Source organism: Lutzomyia longipalpis, chromosome 4 (genome assembly GCF_024334085.1).
Source record: "Lutzomyia longipalpis isolate SR_M1_2022 chromosome 4, ASM2433408v1".
In the NCBI taxonomy this organism is placed as follows: domain Eukaryota; kingdom Metazoa; phylum Arthropoda; class Insecta; order Diptera; family Psychodidae; genus Lutzomyia; species Lutzomyia longipalpis.
This window is the reverse complement of record NC_074710.1, coordinates 19,744,649-19,767,690: the sequence shown is the minus strand read 5'-3', so window position 1 is coordinate 19,767,690 and position 23,042 is coordinate 19,744,649. Positions and strand designations below refer to the sequence as shown.

General features: G+C 35.0%; 4 protein-coding genes across 5 annotated transcripts in view; 2 read left to right on the top strand and 2 right to left on the bottom strand.

Moving 5' to 3' along the window:
• LOC129794675 (protein sax-3-like) overlaps positions 1-23,042 on the bottom strand; it is a 144,724-nt gene that overhangs the window by 59,230 nt on the left and 62,452 nt on the right. The window lies entirely within an intron of this gene.
• LOC129794723 (uncharacterized) lies at positions 14,541-16,095 on the top strand. Its single transcript, XM_055835577.1, has 4 exons — positions 14,541-14,726; positions 14,793-15,064; positions 15,126-15,285; positions 15,369-16,095. The coding sequence occupies exons 1-4, from the start codon at positions 14,610-14,612 to the stop codon at positions 16,068-16,070; spliced, it is 1,251 nt and encodes a 416-aa protein (XP_055691552.1). The 5' UTR covers positions 14,541-14,609; the 3' UTR covers positions 16,071-16,095.
• Positions 17,294-21,845, top strand: LOC129794775 (general odorant-binding protein 56d-like). 2 transcript variants are annotated; one of them, XM_055835634.1, is made up of 2 exons: positions 17,294-17,749; positions 21,489-21,845. In XM_055835634.1, exons 1-2 carry the CDS (start codon positions 17,488-17,490, stop codon positions 21,560-21,562), a joined length of 336 nt encoding a protein of 111 aa, XP_055691609.1. In that variant the 5' UTR covers positions 17,294-17,487; the 3' UTR covers positions 21,563-21,845. The 2 variants fall into 2 exon arrangements, with proteins under 2 accessions (XP_055691609.1, XP_055691607.1); XM_055835632.1 differs by lacking the exon at positions 21,489-21,845 and having other exon boundaries at positions 17,294-18,220.
• On the bottom strand, positions 19,415-20,941 carry LOC129794710 (uncharacterized). Its single transcript, XM_055835558.1, has one exon. It carries the CDS (start codon positions 20,900-20,902, stop codon positions 19,475-19,477), a length of 1,428 nt encoding a protein of 475 aa, XP_055691533.1. The 5' UTR covers positions 20,903-20,941; the 3' UTR covers positions 19,415-19,474.

Genomic DNA, 23,042 nt, shown 5'->3' with positions numbered 1-23,042 from the left:
CTTAGTCTTTTCTCTATTAATTAATAACAACAGAACTTGTTAATCTATTCTTCTTACGATCTTCTTCATTAAATCGAGTACGAGAGTGTTTAAGTAGCTTGTTCACAAAAAAGTTCTTGCATTCCATTTTTGTAAATGTGTTATCTGCACAATTGATAACCGCAAAAAACAAAGTGAACGTGTTGCTTAATTGAGAAAAATTGCACTTATTACCTTTTCCAGTCCAAGAAAATTTGGTTAGAAGTTTTCTCTTAAAAAGTCTATCTGCAACTTCATAAGCAATTTTCGTGGACTTGATTCCCCTGTTCTTACCGCAACCTGCTACTTTAATTAACTCCTTTTTGTGATTTTTGAAAAATTCCTTATCAGAAAGCTTTAATTCAAAGTCTTCCAAGTCGCGACGGCGACGAATGGGCATTTTTTGAATTTCCTTTTCCTCAAGTTCCTGTTCCCCATGGTCTCTTCCTTGTGCATCCATCAGCTTCTTAACCATTACATTTGTACTCATAGTAACTTCAGAAATCGTGCGAAGATGGCTGTTTCGTTCTTTAAGCTGATCTTGGATTTCCTGAAGAATGTCATTATTTTTTCTCAACTCCAGCAAAACCACTATGAAAGAAAAAAAAAGTGTTTTTAATATTCACGCATGGTATAACAATTTTTTTAAATTTATTCGGAAACATTAAAATTAAAAAAAAAAAAGAAATTCTATTAATTCATTCAACAAATTACTTACAATCATTTGTACTGGTAATCGAAGTGCCACTGTCATCATTGTTCACAGGTAAAATTGCATGTGAAAATGTATCATCATTGTTCTGACTGTTGTCAAGATCCATTTGTACTGATTCGTCAAATTGAATCTGCGTTTGAGGGTCGGCGATGTCTGTTATTATATCAGAACTGAAGTTATTTTCTGAGCGTGATCTAAGTTCGTCGAAAGTCGATCTGTTTTCATGGTTCTCATTGATCCTTTCGTCCACACACTCATCAACAAGGGAACGAAACTCTTTATAAATTACGGCTTTGTTTCTTCTTTTCTCTTTTGGAGCTTTTCTTAAGTGATTGTTTAAATCACCCAGTAATCTCTTCAAATCTATTTCAGCTTCTGCGAATGAGTTAAATCCATCGCGTTCTAGTTCACAGTCGAATGCAAGCCAGTCATCCTCTGGAATCATTTCGATTATTAAATAAGTAATCGTAATATTTGAATGGTTAACTTACCTGGCTCAGAAAGAGGGTCATTTATCAGCTTAGAATGCTTTTTCGGAGGCCAATACAATTTATTGTTCTTTTCCCATCCATTTGGAACAATGGAAAGACGGTTCTTTCCATTTTCTAGGGTCCTGACGATTTTGTACATTTTTATCTCACCCTTACTATTATTCGAATTCACTGCACAATTAAACAGCACTTGTTTTACTCTCAGATTAAAATGCAATTAAATTAAATTACACTCTGAACAAAAAATTGTGTTGCTGGTGACTTAACTCAAGTTACTGAACTAAAGTATCCTTTCGCGGTCGTCAAAGAACTGAAATTTTAAAAAAGTTTCAGGGATATATATACCCGAAGGAGAAAAGATCGTTAAATCTCTTCGTAAATAATCTGGGTTACTAAACAGAGATCTAATCTTTATTTATTGTGAGACAAAATGTGTTAAGCCTGTTAGCAATATTTTTGTCGGAACATCTTTTAAATTCTGAGTGCAAAATTTTTTAGGTCATAAACATTTAAGGGTTTTCCCAGGCAAAGTAACCAAAGTCTCACATTAAGGGTTTTTCCAAACATGTGTTTTGCAGACAAGTACCCTTGTCTTAAGCGGTACCATTTCTTCAAAGTTTTATTGCATATCCTCATTTTCATAATGATGGGTTTTTCTATACCTAGGTACATTTTAAAAAAAATTAAGAAGGTTGTCTCCAATAAATCAATGCAAGTATGTACGTACATATTTTACTTTCATTTTTTTAATGTTATACATAGGTATTATTTATCGAGAATTCAAAATTTGCAACACCTTGTATTTGATTGATGCGCGTATATTTAAAAGTTTAAGGTTACTTATACCTAATGTTTGCTACCAATTTTATTGAATTGAAATATAAAGTAGATACCAAAATATTAAATCACTATTTTTCATAATACATGCTTAAATACGGAGAAACGTTTAAACAACACGCCTTGTGAAGTGAAAATAGAATTATTCGTGTTTAGTAATGAAATTTCCTTGCATTGGTCTGAAAAACATATAACTTTTCTGATATTTTCAGTCTTTCGGCCAAATACAATATATGTGACAAAAATTTTTAAGCTACGAGATATGGCGTAGATTTAAGTGTCCGGGAGTATCAATAAATTTTATAGCGAAATTCAGGATATTTAATTGCTTTTGAATCAAGCCGGGTCAGCATTTTAAGCAATAGGAAGGATGTCTAAGACATTTTAAATGAGTAGTAAAGACAAAATCTTTTTTCTATCATCAGAAATATTTCAAAAATTTTTATAAAAAATAATTAATTTTTAATGAAAGGTCCATTTTAGGTTCTTTTTGACTTATTTGCGACGGTAAAGTATTTCGGCATATAAATTTGAGATATAGGAAATTTCGAAAAAAAATTATAAATATTCCTTGTAAAATATACCATATTAATAAATATGGTATATTGGTAGGGAAATAGAGAAGACACCATTATCCTATGCTACCATGTATGCTAGAGAGAGAAATATGTTTGGGAAATTTTTTTTGAGATGCCATGTCAAAAATTTCCCCTTTTGGTCTCAAATTTTAAAGGTCAGTAGAACGTAAGAAAAAGGTCAGAAATTTCTTCCAATAACGTTATTCTGACGGTGTACTGACTTTCAACGTGGGTCTTTTTTATTCCCCATTATCACGTAAAATGACTTATTTTTGATGAATTATCAACGTTATTCTAACGATCCTTTTCGGCACATTAGACTTTATAATGACCTTTTGTGCCAACTGGGTTTAAATTGCTTCAAAGTAGTTATTACATTTTTGAGCCGAAAAATGTATTTTTGGTGAAATGGAAATTTTCCAAGAATAGTTTGAATTTTATTGATCCAAGTTTGTCTAAAAATTGAGTAAGATTTAGTTGGGTAAACTATTTGGTCAAAGTTGGGTCAAATGAACGTTAAGTTTAATTGTTTAAATATTAACTCGCCGTAGTGGTTCACGTATAATGATTGAATTGCTAACAAATTGGCATTTTATTAAAGCAAATACTTTTGCAGAGCAATTAAATTAAATTAAACGAAGAACCCTTTAATCAAAAAGGATAAAAATTCAAATTATAATCTTTTTTTTTTGCTAAACCGCTGCACTTGCTCAATTTTATGTTCTATTTTCGGGGAAACTTCTTCAACATTTTTCCAAATGGAATTTCTCATTAAATCTACTGCGAAATATTCTTTTTTATTTTGTTGAAAGAGAACGAGTAAGTACGAGAGGGTGGATTTTACCACCCACACACGGCATCAACACTCGAAAAGTCATTTTGCCATTTTGAATGACTGTGTCCGCATGACATTTGTATGCAAATGCGGTTCATGTTTATGGTAATTCCGGTGTAATTTTAATAAATGAGCCATGAATGGGATTCCCATTCGTCGAATCGCACGGGGGGTTATGCGAAGCACCCCCTCAGGGGCCTCTTTTGTACCCTCCTCTGAGCCTCATTCCACACAGCATTTCCCAAGTAATATCGCATTCTCCTCTGCATTCCACATTTTATGGGATTTCTGACTCTCATTTCATATTTTAATATGTTGATATGTGTGTATATGTATGTACTGTACAGTACATATAATACTCTCCCCTAAAGCAAAAACCACCCCCACAAATGGGGATGAACTTTATGATAAAAACCTCTCTTTTGAGAGATTTTTTCTTCTTCTATCCTTTTGGGAGATTCAAAAAAGGATGTGAATGACATATGAAAGTTTTGACTTTGATTTTAGGGGTAAATTCAAGTGAAATTCAATGACATTTTGTTAATGGTTGAACATAGAAAACGTTCGATTTGTCTCCAATATGCGCGTGGTTTGTATTCTATATTTGCTCTTGTCTGCACCGCTTTAGTGCAAAATAATTGATTAACGTGTGAGATGGAAATACATTGCAATTTGTACTGAAAGCAACGGAATCGATTTATCCACCCCCTCCCCCATTGCACAATAGGTCGCACCATATTAACACAATTTTGATATTATTCCCAACATGGATGGTACTCACAGATTAACCAGAATTGTGCCATTTATTCCACAATACAAGTCAAATTGATGTTATTTAATTAGACTGGGTCGTATATGAGCCACCTCCCCCCCCCACGCCCACCCACCCCCGCGTGGTATGGATGGGTGATTCGCTGTTAACAAAAATCCAATTTAATCTCCAATAGAGTGGTTCGGTAAAAAGCTCACAAAACACCAAAGAACCCAACCATAATTGGGAATTTAATGAAATTTATTTTTTGTAAAATATTCCATCACATGTGCACATTTTTTGTCGGGCGTTTGATGATTTTTTTTCTTTTTAAATTGGCAACTTCATTTTGTCAATTTTGTACATATAAAATACATACATAGCACAGTACATACCACACAGACACCCCACAAACTCTCCACACAATTGAAGCCAAATCAATAGAGACTCAACGAGATATGGTATTAATTGTTCACATCTCGTTCCTCTATGGAGGGAGTTTGATTTGGAAATCTCAATTAAATGCAACATATAAATCCATCAATATGCAGATAATATTGGTGTGGGTGTGCACATAATTCACATAATTTAACCCCCAAACCCTTAATCCACAACAATTCAAACATTATTTGATTCATAAATTGTGGGCTTTTGAATCGGAAATTAGGCATTATTTCTCTTGATTGGAATTAAAATTTATTACACAGAAGTATTATCACTACTGTTGCACTAAGCTAGTTTTAAATAAAAAATTGACCAATAATTGATCAAATATTGAGCCTAATATTTGAATCAAATTTGTTTTTATTTTAAACAAAAATGAGACGATACATTTGAGCAATTTTGGGGTAGGTACATGTTTTAGTTCTTTGAAAATTTTCAACGTACACACTAAAATTTTTCACCGCAAATTTTACGGAATAGGCATTCTATGGTGATTTTGTGAACGTCTTAGTTATTTTACTTTTACTAAAATTATAGTTAAATGGATAGAGAGGTTTCGTACTTTTTACGGTGAAAATAAACTATCAACTATCAGTGAAAATTGTCAAAAATCTAACTTTCTTTCTTCTAAATATTCTTCTCACAATTTTCCCCAAAAGTACGATAGAAATTATACAAGAAATTCACAGAAGTTCCTTAATTTTTATTCATCTCTCTCTCTCTCTGTGTAGAGTTATTTTCCTCTTCATTAATCCCGTCTTGGTCAGAGGAAAAGTCTCATTTGGAAAAGTTAAAGTGAACGAAGGGCGGAGAAAAGTTGTATTGCGCCAAGAGAAGAATAAATTGCATGAAAATGATACAATTCATTGAGTGATAATATGATTAATTCGATAATGAATAAATTAGTAATTCTCTTGCAGGAAAATACAAAACTTTTCCTCCTCACCCATCCCCCTCCCCTAACGGATCCACACCGGAAAGTTCAATTTGCAAAGTTTTCTCTTTGCGCGAAAGTTTTAGTACAAGTTTAGAGAAATTTTCGGTTGAGTGTGTGTGAGAGTATCTTGTACAGAAGTGACTGATAAATCGTCACTCTTGTGCAGAATTCGATGTTTTTCCATTATATATACACCATATATAGTGATATAATTATATAGATCTCTTCCTTTTTCAAACATTCTTTTAATGGACTGTCTTTTTTTGCTTCACTAAAACTTTACGGAATTTATTCTTTTGTAGAAAAAAAAGAACATAATGTAGCGAAATAATTCATGGCACATGGCAAATATTTAGTTTAATCTCCAACCCGCCTTCCGCCGCCCCAACTGACCCATAGACAGACGGCACAGGATGGATTTTGTGGAGAATTTTCCCGTGAAAATTATAACAGGATTTTTCAGCATCGTTTGCGCGAAGGAGCTTTAATACAGCCTGTGTGTGGAGCAGCATTCTCATGAAGTGAGACACTTTATGCAAAATCTGCAAGATTTATTTGAGCTTTTCTCTTCTTTTTTTTCGTTGTTCCTAATGGGGTGGGAAGTTGCGAAAAAAAAGGCTGCAATTGGGCTGCTTTAGAGCTGCATTCAATAAATTAAATTCCACTAAAGAGATTTAATGCAAAAGAGTTTAACAAGAATTAAAATTAAAAGATTTTGGACAAATTTAATAATTTTATTCGGAGAAATTAAAATTTTTTTGTTAGATTTTTGTCTTTCTAACGTTTGACATTTAAATGGTTTATTTTTTAACACAAGACATTTAGCGGGTTGAATTTCTAACATTTATAGCTAAGGGCGCAGTCAAGGGGTATATTTGGATTTCTAGAAACGTTTAATAAAGAAAATAGAAGTTGGTCAAATGTTATTTAAAAAACAAAGTTTAACGTTAGATAAGAAACGTCAAACGTCAAAAATGCAAAAATGTCAAAAACTGCCAATTCAGATATTAAAACAAACGTAAAACGTTAGAAAAGAACTTTAAGCATTTGAAAATAAAAAGCAGTAAGTTATTGAACTGTCAAAATATGTTTATTCAGGTCTTAAAATAAATATCAAACGTTAGAAAATAGAATGTCAAATGTTAAAAAATGAAAGATCAATCGTAAAAGAAGTGAAACGTTAGAATTACACTAATTGCCAAAAATTCATTATAACTCGAGAACGAATTGTCCGACTCAAATGAAAGATCTTTTAAAGCCCTACAACCTTCGAGAACATAAGAAGTTTGAAAAATAACTGAAAAGGGCGCTGAAATCAAAATCATAATTTTTTTCCCAACATTCGCAAATTCATTGAGGCCTTTAACCTTTACCCATTTAATAGCTTATATGTAGATTGTACTCTGCCACAAATACCTGGTGGGCGGCTCCAACCCATAGAATTCTTCTATTCATTCACCCCCATCCAAATAATATTTTAGCAAGTTCTTTTGGTAAATTCCAGCAGAATTTATTCCATTTTCCTCCTTCTTTGCCATCTCCGCAACCCCCTGAACGCTCCCCTTTGCCCCCACCCCCTAAGCCTCTTCCTCCCCAGAAACAAGGGTCTGAAATGTACCCGAGTGAGATAATGTTGCAATTTACAGTACTGGAAGGAATAAAATATTCTCCTCCTTATCATAAATCACCGATATCGTGCCTTGTTTATATCTCAGGGCGAAATTTCGGGGTAGCCCTGACTCTCACAGTATCGGAGCAATTCACATTTATTGCCACTGTGGCTTTCTTCATTATGGCCCCCGGAGATTAAGTGTGTAACTGAGACCACTCCAGGAGGAGCTTCCGCAAATGGGTGGGGGTGGTACCTGCTGCATGTGGGGATGGGCATGAGAATGTCTCCATTGTCGGTCACATTAAGTATGTCGGAAAGTGAGGCGGAAGTATCATTAGTCTTGCGGATTCTTTTTCTTCGAAGCTCTCTACCGCCCAGCCTTTGTACTAAGGGAGTGGGTGGGATTTTGTCGTTTCGTGAGAATGGCATTTCCCTCTTTACCAGAAAATTTTTACAACATGATCATTTTCTTGCTTTTCACGTTGATTGCACATCTTGCCAATAAGTGCTCAATCATGATTGAATAGAACAGTTTGATCAAATATTGATCAATAATTGATAAATTAATTAGGTCAGACAACGAACCGATCAATTTATCGATTAATGATTGATCAATCTCGGGTCAAATGTGATTGCTAAATAATTGATCATCTATGCGGACCTACATTGACTCCATATTGAGTCAATTTTAGGTCAATAAATTGTTGATCATGGATTGACAAACTTATCAACTATTGACGATAAATTGTTCATCAAATTCGTCGTCAATCCGTTGTTAAATTTATGCTCAAATATTGATCAATCAGACATCACTTCACTCCATTTTCGCCCAATCATCTGTCAATCAGTTTCCATCGCTGCACTGATTTTTAGTGATTGATCAAGTATTGAGAAATTACCGTCTATCAATTAGATTGATCAAGGATTGAGCAATTACTGTTTGTCAACTAGATTGATCAACAATTGATCATTATTGTCTCAATCAGATTAATTGACAAACAGACAAAGTGAGTCTTCGCAAAAATTAAAAAAAAATCCCACTGAATTTTTCTTTCTGATTTTTTCTGGTAATTAGTTAACACTTGAGGGGCATCTTGTTAAAAAATTCACAGGCAATGTGAACGAAATTAAAGCAAAATTGCTGCTTAAGCAAAATCAACGTTGTGAAAATATTTAAATTTTAGCACCCTCCAGAGTCCAAATGGGGGAGATTTTCTTCTTGTCCTATGGTTTCCCTGAAACACCTCAAAATTGCAAACCAACCCCGCCCCGTATATTCTAAATTAAATAACTCAAGTGAGAATTTATTCATTTACGCATATTATTTTAAATTATAAATTCCTCTTGGGTGCAAATTAAATTTTCACCAGCAGCGAACTTTTCTTCATCCACTTTTGACTCCGCACACCCAAAGATGGGCTTTACGAGACCCACGGATGCAATCAAATTAAGCCTCGCGGCGGGAAAGACGCGTCTCTGCCTGTGAAATGATTTTCATGATTGGCGAAATTGGGGCAAGATGAGCATTGAGGGATCTTAAAGTCAAATACAACGTGAAGAGATTCGGAAGGGATTTCAACCCTTAAGGGCACCCACAAGGCATTGATTAATGTTTATTTGCCTTAAATTAGTAGACTAGAACCACCCAGAAGTCAATTTAAACCTTAAATATTTGTTAAATTACCTACAATGTTGATATTTTTGCTTTACTACCCAATTGCTCCTAAAATTATACTTCCTTAAGGTTCTTATTAAACCGTTTAGATTTGAAATAAATTAAAATTAACGATTAAAAGCTTTCAATAAATTTCATTTTTCTTTCAGTGTTTCCCAAGGAATGACAAGAAAATTGAAGGAAATTGTCATTCTTGACGTTTTCTTCAATAAAAATTAAATTTTAAGAGGATGCAAAAAAACTAACAAATAAGTTGCCTGGTACGAGAAAAGTTCACCATTTTATTGGGCCATTAAACCCCAAACTACATTTTCTACTTATCTGTGCCTGAGTGGCGGCAACTTTAGCTAGATGGGGGTGAAGGAGGAAGAGGGGGTGCCAGCATCCCTCGTGTGTCGCATGACGTAAATGCACGATAAATACTTGATACCCACCGTGTTACGATATAGTCACCGAATGGGATATCATGCATGCTCAATTTATAAGGATATCAAGGACTCAATTCCTTCAACACATTTCTCAAGCACCCTCCTCCCCCTCAGACGCCCTCATGCTTTTGCAAAAGGGGAGGCGCGTATCGGAGAATTTGTATACGGAATTGGGGTTTGGGGGTGCGGAGGATACAATCTTCAACGAGCATTTCATGGTGTTTTTGAAAGGAGCTGCTAGAGGATAAGTAATGAGCATCGTTCGGTGATTATTTACCAGAAGGCACGTCCTTAAATATGGGAGAAGGGATAAAAGGGGACGAGATAACTTTCACACTAAAAGGGGGAGACACACACGCCCAAGAATGGGGCTGCTATTGGTTTGTACCCTCATACCTCCAAAAATCCCATAAGCAAGACAATACCACCTCAATGGGAATTCCTTTGCATAGATCGATCACGAAACATTTTGAAAGGAGGCGAGGGGAGGGGATGTCGTTGTGACCTAGTTTCCTTGCAACAGCTTATGGGAATTGCAGGAGGCACTTAATTAAATCTATCTTAGCTTTTAATTAAAATATAATTACAACAAGGTTGGATTTGCATGGAAATTGAGAACAGGACGAAATTTAAAAATAACGTTTAAAATATGTGGAAGTAAAATGTCATCGTTTGCGGCATATTTAAAAGTTTAACGTCATAAATTGACGCCATTTTAAAGTCTTTGGGGATTTTAAAACGCCAGGCATTGGAAATTATGACAGATTAAACGATAAAAAGTTATCTCACGTTAGAAATTTATAAAAATGAAATTGTTTTACTACCGTTAAAATGAGTTTAAATGTCATCCGTTAGAAATTTTAACTTTGAAAAAAAAACAGAAAGTATTTAAAAATATCTCACGTTAGAAATTAAAATTATTTTAATGTGTCTCTCTGTGAACGGTCTACGGGCATTAACGATTTAATAATTGCGACATTTCGATGGCAAAGATTTCCCTCTTCTTCAGGCAAAAATATCGCGGAAAAATAGCGTCAAAAATTCCCAGAAGTACAGAGATGTCTTCTTTCGTTATTCCACTCCAAGGGGTGTTTATCTGAACGAAAATCTTCGAATTTTTCGTCAAGATTCGGATTATTAAGAAGTTTCGAATTATTCGTCAAGAAGTTTCGGACTATTTTTAAAGAAAATTCGTCAGGTTTTGTACTATTCGTCAAGATTCGAATTATTTGTCAAATTTTGATTTTTTTCAAGAAGATTCGAAATCTTTGTCAATATTTGGATTATTTGTCAAGAAGATTAGAATTATTATTATTATATTCGTCAAGATTCAGATTATATATCAACAGTTTGACTATTCGTCCAAATTCGGACGATTCGCTAAAATATTCCAAATATTCACCAGATAAACACCCCTTGTTCCACTCTTCAAACATGCAAAATACAGACAAAAAATACAATTAAATCCAATTTAAACATCAAATTATTCGAATTCCAACCGTTAAAATTTCCCATCGAAAAAGATTGAATATTAATTCTCAAATGGATGCAAGTGAAACCAGCAATATCTTTCAATTTTTCTCTCAGTCATAGATGGATTGAAGAAAAAAAGCCTCTCCACCAATTCATGCAAGAAAACGATGAACATTCATCACGATTGGGTTTGTCTTCGTGCCATTCCCTTCTTCTATCTGGGTATGATTTCCAATCCATTCCCGAAAACACATTCGCATGTCAATTTCAGGGAAAAAATGCGGGTGGTACATAATAAGAGTGGCTTGCGGTGAATCACTTTCTTTTTTTTCCGTCTTCTTCTTCTGTCTTTAGCACACCCGATCGATGCCAATTTATCTCCCAAACCATCCCTCTTTTTTTTCATTTATTCACCAACACACTATATAGCATAATCATACAAATCTTATGTTTTTTCATGTGATTCCGTCATGCAAGACGCGTCATGGAACAGCCATTGCGGATTATTTATCTCACACTTTTGGGGCGACTTTCGTACAGAGTTAGAGCGGTGGCTTCTGCCCCTTCTGCCCCATTCGCAGCAGACGACTTAATAGGGCGTTTTAATCAAAATTCTGAGACACTGTCACACATCGAGGGAAAACTTTAATTTGTTAATTAAGTCAAGAGAAATCTCGGATGTGGCATAAAACGCTTTTCTCGGAAATCCCTCCTCAAATCTTGATTTCCTTCCAACCACCACTTCCAACACAAAGATGCCGCGCGCGTGATTTCTTTTCTCTCCCGCCGAGATGCCCTTCTGTCTGACATGAGGAGGGGGTGAGGTGGTGTGTCGCATTTGGGTTTTCACATCACATCCCACTGTGGAGAGTCGTTAATTTGATTGAATTTGAATTTCCAACATCGATAATGAGGCTCCTCCGTCGGGTGAATCCTCCATCATGATTTTCTGTCACGAAAGAGGGTCGCTTTTCTGGCTTTTTCTTTGTCTTTATAAGGAAAGTTTAAATGATCGAAGAAGTGGATTTCCGCCCACGATGGGGAATTTAACTTTTCTCTCTCTCAGCTAAAGACGGATTTATTGATGCGCGAATTATCGCTAAAGAATATCGCTCTTGGGTGTTTGTCTTTAAGTTACTATGAGCATTTAATGCCAATTAGCGAAGACATTTTATAGGAAAGTCAATCATAACGCGTCCAGTTATAAGAGTTGGTGTCCCACAACGTGTAGAAGTTTGTTTATGCGTTGTAATGCGATTTGTGAGCAGAATTAGTAGACTTTGATTTTTTTGTGAAATTCGGCAATTTGGTGGATAAAAATGGTCATATCTCTGGTTCTATAAGACCTACAGAAATTTTTTGACTAGTTTTGGAAAGGTATTAAAACAGGCTATAAATTGAGATAAATTTCAATAATTTTCAAGGTCACCTCCAGAACACAAAATGAAGATTTTTTGTTTTACAAGAACATTTTTTGGCATTTTTCGATGTTCTAGAAAGTTGTAGAGTTTTGCAAAACCTTTAATTTGATACCAAGTTGAGCGAAATCGGACAAGCAGTTCAAGAGATATGGTTCTTAGAACTTTTCAAATTCAAGAATTTTTCAAATGGCTATATCTTCTAAACGGCGACATAGATTTTCTTCATTTTCGGACTGAAGAAAGATATTGAGTCAGGCTACAACATATCCAAATTTAAAGGAAAACGATAACAGATGTTGGGAGATATTGCCCCTTAAAGTTAGGCAATTTTTGTTTTTATTTTTAGCGACTCTTGCGGATGTTTTTGAAACTTGAAATGTTCTAGACAGTTGTAGGGCTTCCCAATACCTTTCATTTGATACCAAGATGGTCAAAATCGGTCAAGCCGTTCTCGAGTTATATCGAAAAAACACTTTTTGCTTTAGGCCGCCATATTTGCTAAACCGCTTGACCGATTTTCAAGTATGAATTGTTGATGAAAACGTCTCACTGAGCCCTACAACATACTAAAATTTCAGACCTCTAGCTATAAGGGAAGTGGTTGACGGTATTCCAAAATGGCGGACGGCGGCCATCTTGGATTTTGAAAATGCAAAAAAATGAAATTTTACACCCACATTACTATAGAAAACTTCAAACCGGAAGTCTCTATCAGTTACCGTTCTCGAACTATAAGGCAAAGTTTGGGCGACCGGCAGGACGGCCGGCAGGCCGGCAGGCCGGCAGGCCGGCCGGCCGGATCAAAAATTTTCCACCATAATTTTCGTAATGTGGGATGTCTAAAACGTGCTCATACCAAGTTTGAGCCCGATCTGAGGTGGTCGGTTTTTCCGACGATTACAATACTTGGTGTTGGCCACGAAGTGGAACACCAACTAATTCAATGGATTTGTGTGCTGTGCTATGGAGGGATTATGAGGGAAACCAAGGGTTGTTAATTATGTGGAAATGGTGTACATTACAATTAACTTTGCTCTATGAGATCCCATTAATTTACAGGATTGTGGCTGAAGCTTTCAATTCATTATCCAATCAAATGGCAGCGTAAACCATCGTGGTTTAAAATTTAAATAAAGAAGAATTGGAAGGTTTGTTAATGAAATTGAGCCTCTAAAAATGAATAAACTCCTTTTCGTTTCATTGATTTCATAATTAAAGCATAACTTCGATTTCACAGCTTGATTTTTATTCACATTCCCGTGAATAAAGTCATTAAAAGCAAACTTATATATGTCGAAATATCCCCCCTACCCACCCACTCCCCCTACATTGGTTTTTCTCCAATGGAATTAAATTCTTCTTTCTCCGGGAAAATTGCTCTCATTTTATGCAGAAAATTAAATGAGAAAATGTGTGTTGACCTGAAAATGGAATATTTAATTGCGCAGTGGATGCTTTTTTAAAAGTTATTTCTCCCCCATATCAGTTAGGGAAAGTTTAGTGCAATTATTCGATGAATTAATCCGCAACTTCTTGTACAATGGCACCGAGAGAGGTGTTATTAAAGAAAATGTTTAAAAATATTTTTCAAGAAAAAAGTTTTCTCCTAAGAACAGTGTGAGCTTTCTCACACAAGAGCTTTCGTGCATTGGGGTAGTTGTTGCATAAAATGACGAAGAAGGGTGCATAAAATAAACGTTTTATGTATAATTAGTTTTTATATAGAAATATTAGTTTTAAGTTTTCTTGTTCTTTCACAAAGGGGTGTTTCTTTACACACTAAAAATAATTTTAGTTAATTTACTACTAAATTCACCGCAAATGTACTTTAATGGGAAATTTTCTCTTTTTTTAAATGTAAAACCAGAGAATCAAATTTAAACCACGTCAAAGAACAATAAAATCTCCTTATTAAAACAATACGAAGAGTCAATGTTAATATAGAGATTTTTGTCCTTTGACTTGGTTTAAATTTAATTCATTTAATGCCCTGAAGAAGGATTTAAATTGTTCGAATGGCGGTTTTGAATAAAATCCTCCAAACTAGAAAATTCTGACCAAATATCAAAGTTTTGGAATTATTTATTTAGATTTTTATAATAAATAGAACTCTATCAATAATAAATTTAGGAACTTCAAACTTAAGTAGCAGATCTTTTGGGACATCCTGTAATGTTTCTGTATTGATATAAAATTAAGCTAAGGTGTGTGTGTGATGTGCTATGTTGTATTTAAGCATTTTTTCTAACACATTAACATACTTATTTGCCGCTTTGCTTTTTCTTCTGTACAATAAATTGCTTTGATGACTAACACCGCAGTTGTTATCTGAATATAATTGTGGAAAGACACTATTTCATTGAGTTAATAGAGGTGCGTAGAAGTATTTCATCAATGGCTGAAATAAGTGAGAAAAACCGTGAAGAAAATTCAGTTAATTATCCGAATTTCCTCAATCGAAGCTTCTTTGAAGATGTTCTGCAGAAATATGAACAAGACTCCACTCTTTCGGTACATTTCAATGAATTTTTCTCTCGAAGAATTCTTAAAAAAAACAATACAAATTCTATGTTTTAGATCACAAATCTCGAGATAACTTCCGCTACTCAGGCGGGAGATAATTTTTCAAGCATTGTTCTCAAGGCGAAAGTCTTCTACAAGACAAATGGAAAAGAAATAATTTCTAAGTCTCTAATTGTGAAGACATTACCCTTTGAAGATAGTTCGAGGAAGGAAATGCTTGAGAGTTTCCCTGTTTTTGAGAGAGAAATTGAAATTTACACCAAAGTCCTTCAGGAGATGCGGAGGATTATGGATTCCATTGGAGATTCAGAAGAATTTTCCCCAAAGTGAGAAAGAATTATTAATTTTAGAAAGAAGGAATGAATTAATTTATTAATTTTTCTCCAGATTAATCTACTTTAGTCGTGACCCAAAGGTCCTTATATTTGACGATTTAAAGGAACTTGGCTACCAAATGCATCTTGAGCTACATAATTTTGAAAATACCGTTAAAATTGCAAGAAAATTAGCAAAATTCCACGCTCTATCCATCTATATTGATGAAAATGTGAGAATTTTCTTCAATTTTCATACATTTTTCGTCTAATTTGAAGGTTTTAATAATAAAAAGAAAATATTTTAATTTCGCAGAAATCCAACATCGATTTAACAAAATACAAGACAATTATCACGAAAGACGGTATAGAAAAGGGACAAGTCTTCTTCGGAGGATTAGACTATCTCAAGGAGGAAGTAAAAAATTGGCCAGGATATGAGAAAGTTGCTGAAAAATTGGCAAATCAGAGCCGCGTCTACGTGAATGATCTACTGAAGGCCTATGAGCCACTTCCTGCCCCAGGATTCAACGTTCTCTGTCATGCGGATTTTCACATTAAGAATTTGTTATTCAAAATGCAGGATGGATCAATGTTGACGGAGACAATGTTCTTGGACTTTCAGATGTCCCACTGGGGATCACCAGGAGTTGATTTAATTCCCATTTTCTACGCAATGGGTGATGCAGAATGCAGGAAGAGGCGTGAAGAAATCCTCTTTGCCTACCACGAATCCTTGGAGGGATATATGAAGCGATTGGGATGCCTGACAAAGTGCCCATCCTTGTTGGAACTCAATGGGGATCTCCTGAAAATGGGAGCTGTGGAGGTTGTTTGGGGAATTACCTTCTTGCCCTTTTTCTATCCATTCTTCGCAAATTTGGACATGTCGGCCGTTGAGGATCCAACACCGGAGGCAATGAATAAAATAAGGAAGATCATGTATTCCGACAAGGATGTCAATGAAGCTCTAAGAGAAATTCTTTTGAATCTTCTCTACAGAGGAGTTTTGTATTGAAAATTGATTTGTTTTTGAAAATTGATTTCATGTCCTTTTAAATTAGTTTTTTTTTATGAATTTTGTATTCTTGTATGGCTGTATGATTGAATTCACCTCTGACCCATGAGTTATGCAACAAAATTCATTGCTGAGGAACTAAATTTCCGTCATTTCTCCACACTCAATTCAGCCTGAAAAAGAAGAGTTTTCTTTGTTGTCCTTTGCTGTTCTCTGTAGAGGGAGGTAAATGACGAGTCCTTTTATGGGACTTTCCATTCTTCACCCATCTCCACCCATTCCTCCCCTTCTCGCAGAGTTTCGAATGCAATTTCCTCATTTTTCTTTAACTGGCACAAAATGCAGAGCAAGAGAGACAGTTTGTGGAGGATTGCATGGGTGGTGTGTTAATTTGAACTGCAACCGTCACAGTGGGGGAGGCTCAGTGACAAACTCTCCGGCGCCAAGTGTTAAATTCCACCCTCAGGGGGTCCTGATGGGACACACATACAGAGCATGTACAATGTTTCTCCCCGCAGAAGGAGTAACTTTCAGTGCAATGTTGCAAAATGTTGGGGAGGAGTGGACAAAAACAAGAGATGTTAACACGGGGGCGTTTAAATGAGTGTTAAAGATGCAATTTGTAGGAAATATTCGGAATAATTCGAGACAAATATTCTGTTTTAAAAAGCAAACGGAAATTAAGGAAAAAGTAAAAGTATTAATAAATATTTTTGAAATGCGATTATAATTACATCGAAAGACGATTGAAAATATTTCACAATCTGAATATGACTTCTACTGTTTTATGCATAAAAAGAAACAAATAACCCATCAATGACGTCATTATGCATAATTTTGGGAAAATCTTTGTTAGCTTCTCGAACAAGCGAATTTCTGGGGCATGTATTAATGAATAGTCTCCTTTTAGAATAATTAAAAAAAGAAAATTAAGAAAAGAATTAAGTTTATATTATTATTCTTCTGCTTCTTCTGCAGATTAGCGCTTAGGGTGGGGTGACAGAATAATAATCATTAAGCTTTATGCGAATTATCTAATAAAAAAAGATTTATGTTCTCTATGCAAGATCATAAAGAATTAAAAATAATTTCTTAAGCTCATAAACCAGCGGCGTTATTTTATATTAAGAAAAAACAATAAATTGTATTGTATATAAACTCCAGTTTTGGAAGAATTTTATTTAGTTTAGTTTAGAATTTAGTTTGCAAAGTTTTAGCAGTTCTCTAGACCTGTCAAGAACCTCAAAATTCTATTCTTTGAGTTTGTTAAAATGAAAGCCTCATTTATTGTTGTCTTACTCATTGGCTTTTCATTGGGAATTGTAAGTTGAATTTAATCCAAATTCTAACTTTAAAAACGTAAGAATTTCTCACCCCTACTTTTACACAGAAAGCCCAGTTAGGGAGCCTTAGTCATATGCCTCCAATGAGTCTCCTTAGAGTTCTCTACCCATGTGCTAGGGAAGTTGGAGTGAGTGAAATGGAATTGCTGGCAATTCGAGATGGTGACCTATCGGCCCTTAAGGATACAACAGGATGCTTCTCAGATTGTGTTGCAGGCAAAATTAACGCCCTCATTGATGGAATATTCCATCCTGATGTAATCCTCGAACGACTCTCTCGTGTTCTTAAGGAGGATCAAGCTCTTGCTGTAATGGAGAAGTGTACAGGAAGACAAGGTGATGGAGAATGCCAAATTACGGGAATGGTGTTTGAGTGTATCATTGAGACTGTTCTTGGAATAACGTTGGATTAGAATTTTGTGGAAATTTTTTAAAGAAGATTTTCAGAGATAAACTCTGTCTGTAGTAGGTCGTGTAGTGAGTTCTTTAGCAGATTCTTTTGAAGTTTTAAAGAATAAAATTAAAGGTTTTAGAGGAAGAAAGTTGTTTGATTATTTTCTAAAATTGGAAATTTAAAGTGGTTAAGGTTTTCGACTAACGTGAACGTTAAATATTTCAATTTAAGTAAAATAAAAACTATTAAAAATTCCATAAATCTCATAAAGTCAATTCATGGACAGAAGATGTCTTCTTACAGGCATTAGTTTGACCAAGATCACTTTCACTTAAAATTTTTCTCTTAACTCTCTGAATATTCTTACAACACTACAAATTATTGTGGTGAAAAAAAAGGCATGGGAATTAACTTTTTACTGTACCATCGTAACTTTAAGGTAATTAAAACTAAGAAGAATTAATTATGAAAAAAAACTTTAAAAACAAACTATCTCGAGACACGAGGAATCGTTAAATTTTAAAGGTCCTTCATTTCTGCATTTATTCTACTAAAAAAAACAGGTATTAATCATTAAAATTCAGAGAACTTCCTCTTTGGAAAAAAATCAACAAATAAAGTATAAAAGTCCGAGTTTAAGTAATTTTGCTTTCAGTTCTCTCAGTTCCGTTTAAGTGTTTAGTTTATTTCTTAAAAATTGTGAAAATGAAGGCATCAGTTATTGCTTTGTGGCTCATTGGATCGTTACTCATCAATACAGTCGTAGTTTATGGACAGAATACAACGACTCAAGCTAATTCTAGTCCAGTGTGGAATATTATTCAATTTTTGGTACAGTTCATTATTAAAAATCTATTTGAAAATTCTTTTTTTTATTTAGATTTTCTTCCAAATATAAATTTTTAGTTCTGCAATGATTTTTTTAAGGTTCCGTGTAACCGATTTTGATAAATCGGTTTAAATTCTAAAAGCCAAATTAAAGTTCGTAGCAAAAGTGTTATAAGTTTGATTAATTTTGCCAAAATTTAAAGCCAAAGTAAGTTGAAAAAGTTTGACAATTTTCTGTTTACTTGAACGCTTTTCAAAACCGGACTATTTTTCGATTTTGATAAATGTGGACTTTTGGTTTTGAAGCTTTTTCACAAATTTGTTAGAATCTTTCTAAACACGTTTAGCAGATTGGTTTTGGTTTTTTCTTAACCAATTTTAATAAAGATCATGTTTCAATTATTATTATTATTTTTATTAAAGGATCATCCCACATGCATCAGACGCTTTCGCATCCATCTCAGCTTCGTGGGGGAGATCCTATAAAACATATTTTACATTATTATTTACACAATATTTACAAGTACAAGTTTTATAACTAGTGCTAATCTACTTCACTATTTCTATTTTTTCTAAACTCTATTTACAAAAATTTACTAGATTTTACAAAAATTACGATAATTTACATTTTTTTTTTCTTGAAATTTTTCTTTCATATGAAATATTTTGTACAATAAGTTATTTAATTTCATTTTTTTTAAACTTCAAAATCTTCTTGCTTCTAACAAATACTACTAAATGATTAGAAAATAAAAATTCATCAATTCTAAATTTTCATTTTTAGAAAAATAAAATCTACTTCTGTAACTTTAACAATTCACACTATATTTTCCATTTAATCACTTCGCTGAATCCGCTGAGCATTCTCCTGCATCGCAGGCCAAAATTTCTGGCTTTCCTGGATGATTCGCATCACTCAAAGAGAAGCCCCAGATATTCACAATCTTCATAATTTCTGACAAAAAATATGTTACCTTCTCGAATTCAGTCACTTTATGAGGATTATTCACTATAGCATTCCAAGTAACTTGGGGATTTTGACTCAAAGCGTTCCACTGAGCCTGTTGTTTTGCAGCATTTTTCTTGATCTCCTCAACATTGATAAGAGTCCTGGATGGCTTTACTTTTCCCTTGTTACTATTGCTTCCAAAAATTGGGAATGCAGCATAATCATTGATATCTGGCGAGACGTCTTTTGGCTCTGAATCCTTCACCATGTCAGCCGCTTCACGGAAAGAAATCCTCTTCTTAGATATAAGATCTTTAATAGAAGCTTGTCTCTTGAATTCCGGGCACGTCTTATCCGTCATTTCATGATTACCTTTGCAATTGCCACATTTCTTTTCCTGGCATTCATGATTTTCCAAAAATTCTTGAGCACATGATCGGCAAATCTGTTGCTGTGAGCTACAACTATTCTTTCCGTGCCCAAACTTGAAACATTTGAAGCACTGAAGCACATTTTCTCTCATTTTCTTCACACGACGGCAAGCGCCATGTATCCTCACAGAGTCTGGAAGATTATCTCCGAGAAATCTGACTTTCATTGAAGTTGTGGTGGTGAATGTATCCTTTCCATTCACTTTTCCAGCGAATTTCTTCATTCTCTCCATACCTATAATCTCGACTGGTGATGAAGTGGCATCGAAGACATTTTCCGTGGTCATTTCAAGTGGAATATCATAAATCACACCGATTTTCTCAGCGAAAAATCGAGGAATGAATGCTTTGATGTTATTAGCGCGAAGATTGACCATTTTTGTTGCATTATTTGCATCCTGAGCTGCAAAAAATGTAACTCTGCATTTCTTCTTATTCACTTTATTGATCGACTCGAATCGCCTGTTGCAGTCTTTGAGAAATTTCCCCAATTTGATGTCATTCCATTGTCCTTCATCGTATGTGAAATAAACGACATACGGTCCGTGATCTCTCTTGCTATAGAGTATATCATCCATTGGCTTCTTTGTATCAACTCCCTCATTTGATTTCTGGCTCTGCAGAACTTGCTCATTTTTTGATCCCGTTGCATGAGGCTCACTCGAATGCAAATCTGAGTTGGTTGTACTCGATAATTTTGTCGTCGTATTGGAGGCGCTCTCCTGAAAATCTCCATCACTCTCAAAATCACTAATCTCTTCAATCTCTTGCTCATTGGAACCGGTTGATTCACTCGTATCAATGTCCATTTCAGCCGAATGCTCAATAGTCTCTTTCTTTTTTCTCTTTCCTCCACCCGGGGGATTCTCGGTGTTCAAATCCCCCATCTTCCTCACTCTCCTTCGCACACTCAATTCACAAGATTTTCTTTAATTTTCCACTAAAAATCAATATAATTTCACCTTTAATTATTTCAAGAACTTAAATAAGTTATAGATCACCAATCTACCACAAAAAACTTCTATATTTCAGCGCTTTTAAACTTAAAAAGATAACTTTAATCAGAGCTTCAAAAATCTACGTCTGCACTCAACCACACTCTCTATCGGAATTTTATCATGTTTCAATAGTTGTGAAAAATGTATTAACTTTATGGAACTCTGACGTCTTTCGACATAGGCCAAGACTTAATTCTCAGACCTGAAGTAGCTATTATATTTTCTTTCGTACGACTTCTAAAACGGAAGTAAAAATGAGAGATAAAATGAGGAAGTTTTTAAATCTACCTATTGATGATTTTCCTGCTTTGTTATTAAACAACAAAATAAAACACGAAGAAGAAGAAACTAAGACCTCAAATAAACGTAAAAAACGTTGAATTGATGAATCAGGAAAAAAACTTCAGTATCGCGTTTAATGATTGGAAACAATTTTTTTTTAATTTTCCCTAAATTAATTAATTAATTTTCTCAGGTTCCCGATATTGGTCAACTTCTTCCTCTTCTTCAAGTTGTCTACCCATGCGCCGTGCAATCAGGAATAAATGAGCTTCAACTGTTGGACATTCGAGATGGGAATTTTTCGAGTCTCAACTCAACAGGATGCCTCTTTGACTGTATCTCCATGAAAATTGGCGTCTTAACTGACGAAACGGGAGTCACGGGCTTCGAACCGAAAGTTCTAATGGAGAAAATCTCCCGGGTGGTCAAGGAAGACAGGGCAAAGGAGTTTATGCAGAGATGCACGAGGAGGCTCGGAATTGGAAAGTGTCAAGTTACAGGACCGATATTTGAATGTATTCTTGAGAATGTTCTAGCCACCCTTGTGCAGTAGATTTTGCAGTAAATAGATCTGTTAAAACTTAAAGACTGTTTGCTGGAAAAGTTATAGTTTAACTATATAACCTGATTCTTCATGAATTTCAAATATTCAGTATAAACGAATTAATATACTTCTTGATTCTATGCTCTGTGGTTTGCACTTAAATCATTTTTGAAAGAAACACTAAATCAAAACTTATGTAGCGCTTAATTATAAAGCTCTCCACGACCACCACAGGGGGTTAGTTGAATTTCATCTCATGATGGCACACTCACACTCAATTGAAATACAAAATCCGAAGGTATAACTTTTGTACCACCCACTAGAGCTAGTTATTGAGTGTTAAGCCAATTTTTGGCATCGAATTTCAACCAAAAACACCGAAAACTTTTCGAAACATTTTGTGCACTTTTGCAACCACCAATCCTGGTGGGGCTTTTCAAAAGTTTCCCCAGCTGCGGATGGAGCGAGGGGGGAAAATCCAATTGGACGGCAAAAAAGCTCCGTAACATGGAAAACCGAATGATGGGGAGAAAAAAAGCGTTGTTGGTGCAAATTCTCTGTGAATGTATAAGAGCCTCCAAAATGCCGGCTAAAGAAGAAATTGGTGTACACAGGGTGGAATTTAGGGGGACTAACCATGGGGCGACAGTGAGAGCTACAGAGTTTACCGTGAGACCTATTAATACAAGTGCTATGTATGTTTATCAAATGAGGGGTGGTGGTTCCTAGGGGGTAGTATATTTGTGGCACATTAAAAGTTTTCGCATTGGTAATTCGTGTCGTTGCTCCACGAAAATAAATTTAATTGTAAAGTTTAGTTAGGACGTGAGGGGGAGGGGAAAGCAGGAAGAATGGGAAATGTTTCTTGTCGTGCATGCAAAAAGCTCCCAAGTTGCCCTCGTCTGTTGAGAATAAATTTTTGTGCTTCTTTGGTGGAAAGTTCACCATTCTCCTCTATTTCGCTCTCTGCAATTGCTCACGCCAAAATTGTTGGTGACAAAGAGACGCACGCGGTGGTTGTATTATAATTTTCAATGCGAAACGAAAATGGCAGTGAACCCCCAGTTCAGATATAATGCAAACTGCAAATTGTACATCTGGAGAGTGAGAGAGTCTGCACAGAGAAAACGTGCACACCATATTATTGCCTCTGCTTAAAATTTCCCCGAAAATGCGGGCTTCTGGGCAAAGTTTACCCTTCTT

Excerpts from the sequence above, each read along its gene's own strand:
- LOC129794710 (XM_055835558.1), bottom strand. The coding sequence starts at position 20,902 with ATGGGGGATTTGAACACCGAGAATCCCCCGGGTGGAGGAAAGAGAAAA.
- LOC129794723 (XM_055835577.1), top strand. The coding sequence starts at position 14,610 with ATGGCTGAAATAAGTGAGAAAAACCGTGAAGAAAATTCAGTTAATTAT. Across the intron at positions 14,727-14,792 it reads AACAAGACTCCACTCTTTCG|ATCACAAATCTCGAGATAAC; the intron begins GTACATTTCAAT and ends TCTATGTTTTAG. Across the intron at positions 15,065-15,125 it reads TCAGAAGAATTTTCCCCAAA|ATTAATCTACTTTAGTCGTG; the intron begins GTGAGAAAGAAT and ends ATTTTTCTCCAG.
- LOC129794775 (XM_055835632.1), top strand. The coding sequence starts at position 17,488 with ATGCCTCCAATGAGTCTCCTTAGAGTTCTCTACCCATGTGCTAGGGAA.